This window comes from Nyctereutes procyonoides, unplaced genomic scaffold, assembly GCF_905146905.1.
Source record: "Nyctereutes procyonoides isolate TBG_1078 unplaced genomic scaffold, NYPRO_anot_genome, whole genome shotgun sequence".
Lineage (NCBI taxonomy): Eukaryota > Metazoa > Chordata > Mammalia > Carnivora > Canidae > Nyctereutes > Nyctereutes procyonoides.
In genome coordinates this window covers 9,593,536-9,611,195 of record NW_026575128.1, presented here as the reverse complement: position 1 = coordinate 9,611,195, position 17,660 = coordinate 9,593,536, and the positions used below count along the sequence as shown (strand labels likewise).

The 17,660-nt window shown below is 38.8% G+C and overlaps 1 protein-coding gene across 7 annotated transcripts in view; it reads left to right on the top strand.

The window, feature by feature from the left end:
* OSBPL9 (oxysterol binding protein like 9) overlaps positions 1 to 17,660 on the top strand; it is a 163,873-nt gene that overhangs the window by 96,719 nt on the left and 49,494 nt on the right. The window contains exon 1 of one of the 7 annotated variants that reach the window (XM_055341780.1): positions 9,851 to 9,955. The exons of 5 other annotated variants lie outside the window; for them this stretch is intronic. Coding sequence is in view for 1 of the 2 variants with exons in the window: in XM_055341776.1 (XP_055197751.1) it covers positions 10,428 to 10,454 (27 nt within the window). In the remaining variant the exon portion in view is untranslated. Of the gene's footprint in view, positions 1 to 9,850; positions 9,956 to 10,374; positions 10,455 to 17,660 lie in introns of those variants that run through there. One more of the 7 variants, XM_055341776.1, reaches the window with a different exon arrangement.

Below are 17,660 nucleotides of genomic sequence, written 5' to 3'. Positions count from 1 at the left end.
GTGTTAGGCAGGACTCTTTGGGATGAAAGTAATAGGAAAAAAAACAACAAACTAGTTTAAGAAAAAGTAAATCTGGCAGAGATGTGGTTTGAAGTAGGTACTTCAACAATGTCATTAGGACCCAGAACCACCATTTCTATTTCTAGGCCTTCTTTCTTCTAGGGTGGCTGTATTTTTAGATAGGTTCTTTTTGTGGTATTAAGATGGTTGCAGCAATTTCAGCCTCTTATTCTGTTGAGATGTATAACGTACCATTAGGAGAATACTGTAGGAGCTCCAAGCCCACGGAAGCTATTGTTCTTTCTGAACCATGATAGGAAGCTATTGTTCTTTCTGAACCATGATAGGACTAATAGGATTAGTGCTGATTACCTTAGCTTTCAGCCATTATCTAAATCCTGACCAATCACAATTTTACAGTTATATGTTCCATTCCTGGAACTGGGTTGTTATCTGCTTCACCAGTAACACTTTGCTGATAGGGTAGAAGATGTTACCCACCAAGCAAAGTCAGAATAGGGAAAAAGATGATACTGAGAGACAAAAACAACAGATGTCTACTCTATCATACTGAAGATAGTTTTCCACGTTTATTTTTCAACAAAATAGCTTATATTGTGGCATTGGGGGATTTTGTTTTAATTATTTTAATTGATAGGATTGAGTTGTACAAAACTGACATTTTATGACTCCTTTTCTCTACTTTTTGTCCTGTACCAGGAATTGGCTTGATTAGACAAGGTGTGGTATAGGGCATCCCAGGTCATACAAGATGGTGAACTCCTCATGACTTGAAAGTGTTCAAATAGAGGCTTAAAAAACATTATTCAAGGATGTGGTTATTAAGAGAATATAAGAAATTAATATGGAGTTAAACTAGGAGATCTGTAAGTTACTCTTTAGCTATGTTTTTTAAAAGCAACTTCGTGATTTCTAAAGGTTTCTTTTTAATTTAGTCTGTTTTGTAAATGAATGTGGCATCATTACAGCAAATTTGTGATTCAGTATGCTGATAAGTGTTTCAAGAACCCTATTAGCCGGGGGTGGGGGGTGGGTGGGCGGGAAAGAATTAGACTGAATGCTGCAGTTGAGATTCCCTCCATGGTTGGTGAGACTGACATTCAAGTCTTTCTGTGATCTGTTCTCAACTTGCCTTTCTAGTCATTTCTACCATTATATCTCTCCATCAGCTTTTTACTAGAGCGTTGCTGTTTACTTACTTTCCTCTGAACCCATCTTTTCATTTCTGGTCTCCACCTTCTTGCTCATCATGTTCTCTCTTTCTCTCTGAGGTGTCATCTGTTTCCACTCTGCCTTTGTATACCACCCCTTTTCTTCAAAGCCCAGTTCAATTCACTACGTCCTTATCATATTCTTTTTGTTTCTCTTTTAAAGTATGTGTAACTCCAACCTCCCCAATTAGGATGCAGATTCCTTAAGGTTGGGTACCTAATCTGATACAATTTTGGAATTTCTGAGCTTTTGCTCAGAAGAAATAGCAGGAAAAGAAAATTTTAAAATCTTAGGCTCCGGTAGCTTTGATATTTAAAAAACATGTAATACAAGAGAATCTTTGTATGAATTTTTCCTAAAGTTAATGTATGCAGAAGATAGGACATCTAGAACTATGTAATTAAATGTTAATTTGATTGGCAAAAAAAGTAAAGATTTTCCTCCCAGATATAGTGAAGTATGACAAAGAACTTGACTCTGGAGCCCAAATGTCTTGGTCTATATCCCAGTGCCACCATATACATTCAACTTTTTACCTTGAACTTAGTCTGAGTTCCCATATCTTCATCTATAAAATGAAGATAATAAAAGTACCTACCTTTATAGAGTTGTTTTGAAGATTAAATGAGTTAAGTGCAAATTTGTTGAAATCGTTCCTAGCTATAGTGAAAACTTGACAAATGTTGGTTATTGTTACTAATGATACTACTCTCATCATCATTTCCATTCTCAGTACTTGACATTCTAAAGAGGGCTCAGTAACTGTTAGATGAAGAAATAATTGAAAGAATGAACAAAGAAACAGATGGTATATCGGTTGCTTTTCCATTGCTGTTTATCGAGTACTTTGAGATGTGTATTGTACTATTAGGCACTGTGGAGTTTAGGTGCTCATGGAGCTCTCTGCCAAATGGGCATGGGATAAGGCATTTATATGTCTTCCTTTTCTGTTGAATTTCATCTCTGCTTTAGCCATTAAACTATACTTTGGCCTTGTCATTACTGAGGGCCCCATTACCTCCAAAATACTGAATTTAAAAGTATTTTCTCTTCAAGTACAGTTTTCTTACCTTCACCCCCTACCACTTTACTTCTGAACTTTTCTTCTCTCATTTTGGTCTGAGCTCTACTTCTCCATTTTTCCTGGCCATTTAATACCTTTCTAGTTTAGCCTATGTCATCCTCCAGTGTAGATCTCATGTTTGCTTCTTCAACACTGATTTTACCATCACCCTTAGAATCTGTTGTCTCTGGATGTGTACCATTCTAGATTCCATTCCCCAGGGCCCCCATTGTCTGGTTTCTCTGCTTCTAGTACTATTAGAGATCGTAATATTAAGATGGTATATCACAGTTTATTAATATCAGAATATTAATATAATTTATAATATATAATTAATGTATTATATAATATATAATAATAAAATATAATTAATATAATTAATATCAGAATATTGAGATGATAATATCACAGTCTAAATTTTGTCTGACTTTAATTGGATTTCTATAACTATTTAACAGTCTTTTTATTGACTCCTTGATTTTCAGTTAAATCCCCACAGTGGAATATTTTTCATTAATGTTTAATATTTAATATAGCCTGCTTCCTTCTTTATAGAAAAAGGTCTTTTTTTTTTTAAGAAAAAAGGGCTTTACTTCAGTAGTTCTTAGTGATTTCACCTATATTTATTTTCTCTGCTTTGCATATTTCAAAGAAAAACATTCTTACTTAACCAGAGTTAAATACAATACCCATACTTGTGACGGTGTGATGTTTCCTTTAAGATTATGACTTTACTCCCTCTCTCTCCAGTAGCCCTTAAAATTTTCATGGATTCAGCTAAAACTTATGTGTAAGTAACTCTTCCTTCCCTCCCACACCACTCCTCTTCTTTGTATATATCTTTTCATATTTAGCTTTAGTCTCACATTCTTTCCTTTTGGATTTTGCAGTTAGGTGGTTCCCTGGAACTCAACCTCAACATGGCTAAAACTGAGCCTGTCATCTTTCTTCCTCAAACCTGTCTCTTTATTTCATTTTTCCGTTTCTTTCTTTCTTTTTTTCTTTTCTAAAGATTTATTTATTTGAGAGAGAGAGTGAGTGAGAGGGGGAGAGCAGGAGCATGAGCAGGAGCATGGGCAGAAGGAGAGGGAAAAGAAGCAGACTCCCAGCTGATCAGGGAGCCTGAAGTGGGGCTCGATTCCATAGTCGTAGGGATAAGGACCTGAACTGAAGGCAGATACTTTACTGACTAAGCCACCTAGGTGCCCATCATTTTTCTGTTTCTGTTAATGACAGTGTAATTCTCTGAGCCACTGAATTTTGAAAGGTAATAACTTCTAACCTGCCAAACCCGGTGTGTGTGTGTGTGTGTGTGTGTGTGTGTGTGTGTGTGTGGTCTTGCCTTTTTAATAGGATCGCTCATACTTCTTTGATGTTCACTTTGACTGTCATGTAAGTTGCATTGTGCTATTTCTGGTGCCCACATAATATTCCTGAATTTGTCTTGCCAGTGTCTCTAAGTCCTCACCATCCCTATTCCACAAATTTGCTTCTGTAAGATTAGTTACAGTCATTCAAGAACTAGTGCACATATTACCTCTTCATTTCATCTCTTTCTTACCACTATAATAAAAGTAGTCTCTTACCTCTTTAACCTCTGTTATAATTTCCCCTTCTGTGTAGCCCATATAACATTCTAGTATGTAATAATAATGGTAGCAAGTAATATTTGAGCACTTCTTACATACCAGGAACTGCATGGTCTTTACACGCATTATCTCTTATAATAATACATTTATTATATAACTCATTTCCCACTTAAGATTATAAATTTCAAAAAAAATTATAAGTTTCATGAGGTGAGAGAAAACCTATCTTTTTAATAGTATTTTTCACATAGACCTGTGCAAAGCCCAACAGGCCCTGTCTAACCTTCTGAATATGGTTTAAGAAGTGGTATATTACAGTAGAAAATATTTGGAGCCAGGCTGACCAGGACTTGGGTCTTGGCTCTACCTTCTTACTAGATGTATACTATGGGATAAATATTTAATTCTTTTAAACCTCTTTTAAACCTTAGCTGATCTTTAATAGTAAGTATAAAACTTCAGTCAAGTAGCTATGTTAAGATGTTTTAATATATCTAGTACATTATACCTTGTATGTAGAAAGTACTCAGGAGTATTCCATTCTTCCTTCCATTCTGATTAACAGCAAATTCATCTAGAGCATCTCTTGTACTTTTTTCCTTTCCTTCCATCTTTCCTCATTTCTTTTCCTGTTGTTCTAGCTCCTCTGTGGGTATCTTAAGATTTATTTATTTTTATTTTTTTGAGAGATACACACATTGGGGGAGGGGCAGAGGGAGAGAATCTTTCAAGCAAACTCCAGGCTGAGTATAGAACCTGGTGCAGGGCTTTATCGCAGGACCCATGAGATTATGACCTGAGTTGAAACCAAGAGTCAGATGCTTAACTGACTCAGCCACCCAGGCACACCCTGTTTGTGGGTATCTTAAAATTGCAATTAAGATAGTCTGAGGATGGGAGACGACTACTAAAATCTTCTCTCCTTTCAACTCCTATGGAAGTTGAGCTTCCAGTAGTCATTCTAAGCTTATATGTTAGCTTGTGTTATCTTTTCACATATTTATACCCAGCTAAAGTAGGAGGGGTAAGAGGGGCTGTTGAGCTTCTTAATTTATTCTTTGTAGCCTGTAAGAAGTCTTCAGTCGATATTTGATGATACTGATTAATGAAAGGAAACCTTTCAGATTCTTTATTTGCCCTAGTAAGCTTTAGTATGAACTAAATGCTGAGAGATTGCCAAGCAATGGGATTGATCATTGGAAAAAGATAGGATGCTACATTCTGTAGGTTTTGCAGTATCATCTGATATTAGACAAAGTATATAGTGAATCATACGTAGCAGCTTACCTGGATATCATACATAGACGTAAAAAAGTTGTGTAAACCTGGACCTATTTTAGAAAAAAACTCTTGCAAGCCCAGGATTCCAGTGTAAGTATTATATATATCATGTTATTTAATGTGGGAAAACAAAACTAGGTATAAACTTCTTAAATTTAAAATTTTATAGGGGGATCCCTGGGTGGCGCAGCGGTTTGGCGCCTGCCTTTGGCCCAGGGCGTGATCCTGGAGACCCGGGATCGAATCCCACATCGGGCTCCCGGTGCATGGAGCCTGCTTCTCCCTCTGCCTGTGTCTCTGCCTCTCTCTCTCTCTGTGACTATCATAAATAAAAAAAAAAAAATTATAGAACTAAATTTATATCCAAAAGAAAATTGCAAGTGAAATACAAATAAAACACAAAGCAATAGGGGCATCTGGGTGGCTCAGTGGTTGAGTGTCTGCCTTTGGCTCAGGTCGAGATCTCAGGTCCTAGATCAAGTGTCACATCAGGCTCCCCACAGGGAGCCTCTGCCTATATCTCTGCCTCTCTCTATGTGCCTCTCATAAATAAATAAAGTCTTTAAAATAAAAATCCACAAAGCAATAAAATCTAAATTAACATTTATTTGATGTGATAAATGATATTGCCTATAAAAATGGGTCACTACTCATAATTCGAAAATGGTACCAACTGTTAGGGTATAGATTTTTGTTTTTTAGAGTTCTATTATTTTATTTTATTTTATTTGAGAGACAGCTTAAGCAGGGGGTGAGGATCAGAAGGAGAAGCAGACTCTCCACTGAGCAGGGAGGCTGATATGGGGCTCAATTCCAGGACCCTGAGATCATGACCTGAGCTGAAGGCAGAAGTTTAATTGACTGAGCCACCCAGGCACCCCAGGGTATAGATCCTTTTTAAGTTTAATATGAGTACAGTACTGAGGATTGTGATGACTGTCATCTTAACACTTTTCTCTGACTACTGGGAAATCTTCATTTGTACATCACATCCTATGGGGTTATTTGGCCTTTACCTCACACATGTGCACTTTCATGGCCAAGGCTCTTCCGTGACAAGTAGTAGTACTTGGTGCCAACTTGATCATAAACAAAAATTGGCAATGAAATAACTTGGCACCACTTGGATTTAAGGTTGTTCCTGGAATGATTCAATGTGTAGTTATACAGATTTCTATAGTTTATCAAAAATGAAAATGTAAAAGATTATGGTAGATACTTTTTTAGATCTTTATTTATTTGTTTATTTATTTATTTATAAAGATTTTATTTATTTATTCATGAGAGACAGACAGAGAGAGAGAGAGAGGCAGAGACAGAAGCAGAGGGAGAAGCAGGCTCCACGCAGGGAGCCCGACATGGGACTCGATCCCGGGTCTCCAGGATCACGCCCTGGGCTGAAGGCGGCGCTAAACCCCTGAGCCACCCAGGCTGCCCTAGATCCCAATTTAAAAACCTTCTTGTGGATGTATACTAATTGAGTAGTATAGACTTTTACATTTTTTTGCTTTTATGCTATAACTTAGCTGATGTACACTAAATGGCTTCTGTGGTTGCTGTTTGGGTCAAGAAGTTGGGTTATAATTGTCCTTATCTATATATAAGTTTATTTTTTAAAGATTTTATTTATTTATTCATAGACACAGAGAGAAAGAGGCAGAGACACAGGCAGAGGGAGAAGCAGGCTCCATGCAGGGAGCCCGATATGGGACTCGATCCCGGGTCCCCAGGATCACACCACAGGTTGCAGGCGGCGCCAAACCGCTGAGCCACCAGGGCTGCCCATATATATAAGTTTATGTAGGCCACTGTAGACTCCATCTTAGGTAGTTATCAAATTCACATTTCATTGACAGTGTCCTGTAATTTTATAATTTTTGCCCTTTACTATACATTCACTGTTCATTGGCTTTGATCTCAAGCCCTTAGAGAGAAAGGACATGATACTTTGTGTAAGAATATGGCTGAGGGGAAACTAGAGAGGGCTGGTAGAAACTTCACCAGAAATGCCACTGAATCAGTGAGTAAAACATCATTATTCATAAAGGAAATGTGATATAATTCAGATTGAAAATCATTATTGAAGCTGAAAAAAATAATGGTGCCATTTTGAAGCCTTTTTTTTTCCAAATTAGATACTTCTGTTAATTACATATCTGCCAAACTTTTGTTATAGACAAATACAAATTTAGTAATTAGGTATAATTTTGGATAGTAACTGAAAAATTAATCTTTAGTATTAGGATACCTTAATTCCACCCTCTTTTCTGTAATGGCTCATGTCTCTAACTGGGTAACTAAGAATAATAGAAATCTTTTGAATACTATTCTTGACTGTTAAGCTATTTCACTGAAGATAAGTGTTTTGAACATACATTTCAATTTTTCAATGTATAAAGATCTATTTGATACCATTGTATTGTTTCTTTTGCCACCTTAGATTTTGTTTTTGTATCATGTAGAAAAACAGATGTGTTTTGTTTTTCTCCCTTGAAATGCTTTGTTTCCCCAAGAAAATGATTGCCATATAGATGTGTCACCTTTTTCAGAGGTAAAATGGTATGGAGAAGTAGCCAGATACTTGGGTTTTCTGTAACAAAGGAAAATTCCCCTAAAAGTTGTTATTGCTATTACTGAGGGCAGATGAATTTCTGGCTCCTAAATTGGAATTTAGGATTCTAGGACTCAGTTTTTAAAAAAGATTTTATTTATTTATTCATGACGGACACACAGAAGCAGAGATATAGGCAGAGAGGGAGCAGGCTCCCTGCAGGTAGCCCACTGCAGGACTCTCTCCTAGGACCCTGGGATCATGACCTGGGCCAAAGGTAGATGCTCAACCACTGAGCCACCCAGATGCCCCTGGGATTCCTTTTTTTTTTTTTTTAATTCAGTTCTCTTGTCCTAGTGGTGGCTCATCTATCTTGAGCTCTTGGGAAGCATAAGAACAAATAGTCCAGTTGTATAGCTGCTACAGGTTATTTCTTTAACTGCCAGAAATTTATCTTAACTGTGCATCTTTTAGAACTTATATTTATGGACATCTTTTAGAACTTATATTTCCTGCCTTCTCTGTATAAAAATAAAGTTTAAATAAAAAAGTAGTGCATGCTTAATTCAGAACATATGGAGAATACAAAAAGTAATGCTTTTGGTAAATAATTAGGTGTATTTGATGTGACCCATGTGCTATACTAGTTATAGAGGATATAAATTGTGAATAAATAACATGTTGTCCTTGTCTTTACAGAGCTCAGTCTAGTATCAAGTAGAAAATAAAAATCATGAGGATTGAAGTTTTAAAAACTATGGTAATGATATAAGTCATGCTTCTAAAAAATTTTAAGCTATGTAGAAGTGCATAAAATAAAAGCAAAAGCATTTCCCGCACTTTTTTTTTTAAGATTTTTTTTTTATTTATTCATGAGAGACAGAGAGAGAGAGAGAGAGAGAGAGACAGAGACAGAGACACAGGCAGAGGGAGAAGCAGGCTCCATGCAGGGAGCCCAACGTGGGACGCCATCCTGGGTCTCCAGGATCACGTTCCGGGCTGAAGGTGGCGCCAAACCGCTAAGCCACCGAGGCTGCCCTTAACTATAATTAATTAGATACAGGCATTGAAGTGAGGGAAATACCACTGAACTAATATCAAAGGTTTGTTGTATCGCATGAAGTTTTGATCTCAGTTGGTATACTTTTTCTCTTCTTAATTTGCTTTCTGTTTAAGATCCTTAACTGAATATTTGCCTGAGTTACAAAGCAAGTTCATAGAGAAACTATGAAATTTTCCTACCATTTTGCTTCTATTGCTACCAAAAGTATTTGTCGTCTGAGATGATACTAGAGGAAAATGTGATTTATATGTAAACATTATTGGGGTCTCTAGCAGAAATAATATTTTTGAAAGTAGTGCATAAATTCTGTTTTGTTAAGATTTTCATTTTAATAGCTATAGGTAATGTTGGCCTATTTTTTGCTTGACTTCTTGACATTTGAAAGACCCCCTCACCTTGGATCTTAGTATTTTTATTTTTCTCAGTTGTTTTTTATACAAAAACAACTTTTATACGTGGGACTCCATTCCCGGGATCACAACTTGAGCCAAAGGGCTACAAAAATTAGATGCTTAAGAATTTAGTAGAGTTGCAGATATATAACCAGAAGGAAAAACAGTAAGAGAAAGAAAATGAGATTGTCCTGCAGAGCAGTAAGTTAATTATTTATGTCTGTGATTCCCTGCATTTTGGATGACTCTGTCAAAGTCCTGCTAAGTCCGAACTTTTGGTCTAATTTGTAGTTATGCCATTTGGTTTCTTGAAGCATCTTTACAAGCCACCTACATTCCTTATATAGCTGTGGGTAGCAGCAAAGCCCCGAAGTTCCCCGGACTGATGAACAAGGCCCCGGAGCTTTGGTTTCCTTTAGAAAGTATCCTCCCCCGTCGCCTGCGGCCCCCCCCACCCCCCCGCCACGCGTCACAGACAACTTTCCGGAAGGAAGCAAAAGCAGTTATGGAGGTGAAACTTGGTCCCACAGCTGCCCAAATTCTAGGGACAGCGAGCTAGAAGTCGGTGGGTGTAGGGAAGCAAGTTGTCCGCGATGCGTGCTTCCCCAGCCGCCGCGTTCCGGGGATTCCCGAGGCTGAAGGCCCGAGGCCCAGCCGAGCTCCCTGGAGCAAGGCCCGCCCTTCCCGGGGGGTGAGCTCGGCGGGCAGCGGCCGCAGCTCCCGAAGCGTGGGTGGTGGCGCGGCCGTGGGTGCTCCGTGGGTGCTCGGCGCACAGCTCCCAAGGTGAGAGCCCCGGGCAGCGGGGGGGGTGGGGGGCGGAGCCGGGGTGTGGGGATCCGGGCGCCGGGAGCAGGGATCCCGGGGGCGGGGAGCCGGGGTGCGAGGGAACTGGGGGGTGAGAAGCCGGGGTGCCGGGAGCTGGGGAGCGCGGGGCCGGGAGCGGGGAGCCGCCTCCTCCGCGGGGGACCTGCCCCGCCCTCCTCTCCACCCAAAATTGTCCTAACGGCCAATCGTCGGTCGCTCACCTCGTTTCCAGCAGGTGACCGGTGGCCAATCGCCAGCGGTTTCTTTGCCAGGAGCCGCCAGGCGCGGCCAATCGGTGCGGCCCCCGGAGCCGGCGGGCGGGGGGCCCCGGGCCGGCTGTGCCCCAGTGGGTGGACTGCCCCGCGGCGGGGGACTCGGCCGGAGGGGGAGGCGGGGGTGCGTGGACGGGGCCCGGCGCCCCGCGGAGGCACAGAGGGCGGGGCCTTGGCGGATGGCTTTCTTGCTGGCCGCTTGCGGAGTGAGTAGACCCCGGGGTCTGGGAAAGCCCCCCCCCGGCCCCCCCCGGAAAGCCCCCCCCCCCAGTCCCGGCGTCCTGGCTTTTCCACTGCCTTCCGGGTGAGCCGGCGACCCGGCGCCCGGGCTCTGCTCCCCGGGGAGCTGCCCTCTCCGGCCGAGATGCGCTGGAGGCCGGGCCGGGCCACGGGGGTCGTTCGCCGCCAAACCACAGGGCAAGACTGTCTCCTCTTTTTTCTCATTTTCCTTTTCGAAAGCGGTCCCGAGCCATAAACACAAAAGTTAAGCTTTCTCGTAATGTGAAAGCTTAATTTTGATCAGTTGCCCATTAATAGAGTTTCCAGTTTCAGGCCAAACATTTTGTTTTGTTTTTGGCACTGTGTGTTTCAGGCTGGCCCAGTAGCTTTTTGTGTGAAATAATTATAGGTGCCATTCGTGAGCTTGCGTGTGGGGAGGGGGATGGTTTTACACTTCTTGAGCAGTTTGTGCAAAAAAATAGTGAAAATTTTGGAATAGTGTGAGGTTCTCATAAAAACTGCAGGGGAAGGTTTAGGTTCTCAGCACAGCTCAGTTATGGGAAGTTGAGTATAATGAATAGTCCAGGAAGCATGTATCAGGCATGCATTTTTTTCAGCATTCATACTGTACTTCCAAGTATTTTTATTAGGAAAGAGTGACAAATGTATTGAACCAGAAAACTTTCGGCTAATTTGAAGTAACCTTTCGTTTCGCTTGTCAACTTAAATTGTTTACATTTAGCTGTGTTCAGGAAATTAAAAACAAATCGAGTAATTATTTCTCCCGGTTATCAACAGAGATATTTAGGGATGCAGTTGGCTTTCAGAGCTTTTGTAGTGAAATTTAACTTGGAAGTTCTCGTCCATTGTCTGTGAATCATCTTTCAGAACATTGCCTGTATTGAACTAAATGAAAAACCCTTTTAATGAATAGTATCGATGTCTCTCATTGTCTTAAAAAAATTTTTTTTAAACTTTCATTTTGTGTGCAGCCCAGCAAGAAACAAATTGAAATACTATATTATCTTTCCCAGCTCAGGGAAGATAATAAACTACCAAAAGTCAGACTTTTAGTCTGAGAGCTTAAATGAAAAATAAGAAAGACCACAGAGAAGCCAGATCTGTTTCCCGACTGTCCTGAGTTTTTGACAGAGATGGCATTATGCTTGAAGTGCCCCTCAATAAATACTAGCCTGCAAAGGGGCTATTGGTCACATGCATTTTGATGTTTCTGAAGTTTTGGTTGGGATTTTTTTTAATGTAAAAATATTATATTCAGTAGTAATCTTAACTACCCAGCCATCCCCAAATGCTAAGATGATGAGCGGAGAATTTAAGTTTGCCCCAGGCAAAAGCATTGTGATCCAGCCATATTCTGTTGGTTGGAAAATCAGATAGTTACGTGGTTTGCAGTCTAGTACTTGAGAAAGATAGTATCAGGCTTTTATTCTGAAAAGCAAATTCTAGGTATCCCCTGGGATATGTCAAGTTCTATCAGTGTTTAGACTTTGTAGTGTGGAGTGATAACTGATATTTATGGGGATTCTATAGAAAAAAAAGACAGTTTTAATGATTACTGTGGTTAGCCTACAGATTGTGTTTAGAAAGATTTTTCAGTAAAGATTTAAACAGATTATGTTTGAAAAAATAGCTGTTAGCCTGAAAATATAATTAAACCATGTATTTCTCCCTAAATATTTTAATTAATTGAAGTTTCACTATACACAGGCAATTAGTCATTTAAAGCTATTTTCCATTACTCTTATTTTCCAGGTCCAGTCACCAGATCCTGTTAAATTTGCCTTCTTAGTATCTCTTCAATTTGTCCTCTTTTTTTCCACAGGATAATACTTTAATTCAGGCCCTCATCATCTCTCACCTAGACTTTAGCAAAACCTCCTAACTAGTCTTCCCTCTACCTACACTCTTTATCCTCAATCAAATCAGATTGAGTAATTCCTGTGCTTTAAAATCTGTTTTGAATCCGTTTGCCAAACTCAGCTGCCTATCAAGTCCTTCAAGGCCCTTCACAACCTGGTCCTGATTTATCTTTATAGTCTGAACCCAGCTGCAGGTGGGTGCTCTACCCAAGTTACCCGAGGCAGCACTGTGAACTATTAATCATTTATTTATTTAAAAGATTTTTATTTTTAAAGATTTATTTATTCATGAGATACACACAGAGAGAGAGGCAGAGGGAGAAGCAGGCTCCCTGCAAAGAGCTCTATGTGGGACTCGATTCTGGGGCTCCAGGATCACGCCCTGGGCTGAAGGCAGGTGCTAAACCACTGAGCCGCCCAGGGATCCCCAAACTTAATCATTTAAAACATGACTTAGTCTCTCAGGTCTTTGTCCTTTCACAGCCTTTCCCTCTTTAATTATAATTGCTCAGAATTCTAGTCAGCAACACCTCCAGTTCTTCCTTTAGTGTACAGCTCATATGTTACTTGTTCTTTGATGTTTTCCTTCAGGCAGAGCAAGTTAGAGTTACTCTTGTCCTTTGTGTGCTACTATAAACACTTTGTTCATATCTCTATATTATAGTGTTCACTAGGTTGTCCTGTAGATTTTTTGTTCAGGTGTTTGATTCTTGCATTACACCTTAACTTTAGAATTCAGAGGCCCTTACTCATCTTAGAATTCCCAGGGCCTTTGTCAATAGTCTAGTGCTTGGCCCATAGTAGGTGCTCACTGAATACTTGTTAAATGATTAAAATATGTGACTTAATGATATCCTAAGTGTGCAACCCTTTGGCTCACTTGTACTGGAGTTAGATTTATTCCTGTAAAGTAGAAATATTTCCTAAGTCGCCAAGCTCCCTGGTTGCTGCCACACCTGAGAGATAGGATTGGAGAAAATGTTTAGAAACAGTGTTATAAATGGTGAGCAGATTCCCAGGCAAACTCCCCTGCCCCCTAATCTATATGATCTGTAATATGACTTAAAGAATATTAATAGCAGTACCAACACTAATTAGTTCTATGGTAGTATCATAGGAGGTCAGAGCATGTTGCTGGGAAGGGGTGAAATTTGAGCTTATTCCAAAAGATTAGGTAATTAATTATATTTGCTATCTGCGTTAAAAATGTCCTTTGAAGTCCATGATAGTACTGATAGTACCTGGCACAAAACAGATAATCAGTGAATATTCGTGTTGTGAAGGAATGGTTGGTGTGTGTGAGTGTGTGTGAGAGAGAGTGGGGGGACAGGGACAGACTTGTCCTTTTACATTAGAGTTCATTTATTTCTGGAGACACCTTTAAGAACTTTTCTTCTTTGCTCTATTGACCGAGCACCTCACTTTGTTTTTTTCAAAATGTGCCATTTCAGTCATTATTCTACTTATTTGGTTGTTTCTTGCATTCCGAAGCCTGTTTTAAAATCTGGTCTTTCTCAGTTTCAAGGTTACACTAAATGATAAAGTTTGCTTGTGTTTTAACATTCTTTGTCATACTGTGCAGGACTGGCTGCCGTTGGAAACTTTAAGTTCTTACTGTCTTTATTTAAATGAAATTATTTTTTAAGGTAAAAAAGTGGACCCCAGGCTTTTCAAATGTGGTGTAAGGTATTTATTCACTTGATGAACATGGTTATTTACCTGGAGATATTGGCTTCACAGACTCCTAGAACTGGAAGAGATCTTAAAGTTTTAATACAACCTTTACCTAGTTTTATAATGGAGAAAACAGTTTCAGAAAAGCCAAGTGACTTGTTTAAGGTCACATAGAGACTAGAATAACCGGACTAGAGTCCAATGATTCTTGCTCTTTTGACTCTGGAGGGAACCGGGGTGCTACCCTGCTGTTGCTCTCCATCAATTGCTCTCCTCACTCTACAAAACTTTAATTTTTTCAGTTCAGCCACTAATTTTTATTTCGTTTCAATTCATCTGAATCCGAAAAAAATATATTTTCCCAGAGCATATTGTTCCTTATTTGACTTCCTTCTGCTTTCCAGTCTCTTTGTGCTTATACTAACCTCAGACTCTGAGAGTATTACTTTTCTGGTTATTCTCCATTTCCCTGCAGATTCCTTCTTTGCTCCAGAAGGCTGACCTGAAGTTCATTCCTTTAGATTCTGGTTTGGGAATAAATACCCCAGCAGTTCTCGCTTTTCTTCTGACACTGCCTCCCATTGGCTAAGACCAACTGGAGGAGGAGCTACTTAAAGGACACTTGAGTTTTAGTAGCTCCTCTTCCAGTTGGTTCTTGGTAACACTCTTTCCTTCCTTGTTCACTCAGGCTTGGACTAGACAAGGCTTCCTGCTGTTCCTATTTCCTGGGTACCTCAGCATCCCTTGTCAGTTTACCTAACCCTGCCCTCATTTCTGTGGTCACTCCATTAAAGAGAAGTTCAAATATTCCATTTCATTATGCTGTTTCCAGCCTGTGTCCACGGCTGTAATACTTTGCCCCTCACATCTCTCTGTCCACATCCTGTAAAACCTTTCTCCTCCTTTCTTCAGTTTTGCCCTCTGATCTCCTTGTACATTTCTGGTAACTCTTATTTTACCATGCTTGAATCAGTTATTTGTAGACAGATGTTATTTTCTCTTATGGATTTGAAACTCCTAGAATAAGGTCTATGGCTGCTTCATCTTGGCATCCCCAAACATCTAGCACAGTGCAGTAGTCAAAAGAGATACCCCCAATGAATTACTGAATTCATATTACTTCAAAACTTGACATACTAAAATACTTAGTTTAAGGATTCATGTGTTTGAATATGAGTTTCTCCTAGTTATACTTAGAGCAAATCTCCAGTATTTACCTAAAACTTTAGTTTTTGGTAGACCCTTAATAGTAGTGAGACTTTGCTTTCCAGAATGCTGTTAAACTGACGATAGGTAGTAATCTGAGGTCAGAGAGAGGAAGATTGTATTTTTTTCCATCCCATACTAGTAAGCCACTCAGAGCTTATATAGATCTTGGGACAAGTTAACTTATGGCTTTAAGAAAGGTAGAGCCAGGAACCTGACCAACTAGCAGGTGAAAAGAAAAACTCTGGCTGATTGCCAATACCATGTAGTCAAATAGTGTTTGTTAGGGGGAGTGATGTAGTAGGTGTTTTTGTTTTTTAGGAGTTTGCTTTCTTGAATGTTGAGTCATTATGTTAATGGCAGGAAGGATGTAGGAAAAAAATAGGTATTCTGCTTTGTTTTACTGGCTATTTTCTTTTTTGGCATTTATTCCAATGTAGTGTTGATTGCTAATTTTTTAGTGCTTTTTTATTTTCTCCCCAAGTTTGTGCTTTTTATGTGTAAGTGGTATTATAAATTTGTCACACTACGTTTTGCTTGGAAAGTTGTACCTGAGCAGCTGTATTGCCAGATTTACTCTCAAGACACTTTAGGATTTTGTCGTTAATTTTAAGAGAATAGGGATCCCTGGGTGGCTCAGTGGTTTGACGCCTGCCTTTGGCCCAGGGTGTGCATGATCCTGGAGTCCCGGGATGGAGTCCCACATCGGGCTTCCTGCATGGGGCCTGCTTCTCCCTCTGCCTGTGTCTCTGCCTCTCTCTCTCTGTGTGTGTGTCTTTCATGAATAAATAAATAAAATCTTTAAAAAAATAAAGCAGGTAACTTTAAAAAATTTTTAAGAGAATAATGCTGATTGATTTTGCAAGCTAAAACAGTTATAAAACTTCTGAAAAATATTTACACACTTGCACAGTTTCCAAATATTTTTATGTAAGCTTTTGATATAAATATATACTTATTTTTTAAAATCAGACAAATGAATGTATAAAGTAAAAATTTTAAGAGTCCCTGTCTCAAATGGTTCCCTTCCTTAATCCCAGTCCCCAGTAATAATATATGATGGGTGTTGTGTGTTTTATTTCTTGTGTTGTATTTGAGGGGAGTGTGTGTATAAATAAAATAACTTAAAAAATATAAGTTCTATATTATTATTCATGTCTCCATTTACCTAGCATAAATTAAGCACCCAGTTAATATTAATTGACTTGAATTCTGACAAAGCCAATTACAGAATTGTAATTGGTTTTCTACATTCAGAGCCTATAAACTCATATTTCATTTAAAATAATTTTTTAAGTAATTGCTGCATTCTGATACTTCAGTCTTACATGCCTTCTACACATTTATATCTCTAAAAGGCTAGTTACATGCTTTATAGAGAAGGAGCCCATAAAATTTATTGTCCAAACTAGAGCACTTTTGAGACAACAGGCATGAACATTCATTATCCCAGACAAACTAAAGTATATGGTCATCCTATTCATGAACTTCAGATTTTTATGTATTTAGATTTTGACAAGACTTTTTACATGACTTTATTTAAGAATAAATTAGAGTCTTTTGAAAAGACAAGCTATCAATGATTTAAAAATAGAGGAAATGGTGCAAAATCCTCCTATTTTGTGCAGTTGTTTGAGTAACCAAGTCACCTTATGGGATCAGTATTTTTGTTTTTGTCTAAGTCAAAAAGTTGCAAAATCGTGTATTAGAGATTATGAAGAATAAACTGTTGTACTAAGATTTAGGATTAAAGTTCATGAATTTTGACACTGATGTCTATACCTGATTCCTGTTTGACAAAATGGCTCTCTTTCCCAACTATATGAGAAATGCAGATTTGTTTGTGGTATATATATATTTTAAACAAATTTAGAGACGCCTGGGTGGCTCAGCGGTTGAGCATCTGTCTTTGGCTCAGGGTGTGATCCCGGGGTCCTGGGATTGAGTCCTCCATGGGGCCCCCTGTGAGGAGCCTGCCTCTTTCTGTGCCACTCTGCTTCTCTTACTCTGTCTGTCTCTCAGGAATGAATTAAAAAAAAAATCTTTTAAACAAAAGAAAATACTATTTACAAGCCATTTTTTACAGATAAAAGTGATTCTATTTTTTGAAGACCTAATGTACTTTCATTTCAAAAAACTGGTTTATATTATGGTGGAAAAAGGCTTTCTTTATATTGTTTAACCCTTTGTTACCAAGGTAATAATTCAATAACAATTTACCTTTTGTGATTCAGGCATAATACCCAATCCTCTTCTGAAAATCTCATGGAATTTTTTTTTCTGATCTGTTTCCTATAACTATTTAATGATTTGTATATTGTTCATACCTTTTTAATTTATTATTGTCAGTTTATCAACTTTTCTGTTTTCCTTTTTTATTTTTTTTTTGTTTTTTTTGTTTTTTTTTTTGTTTTCCTTTTTTAAAGGAATTTT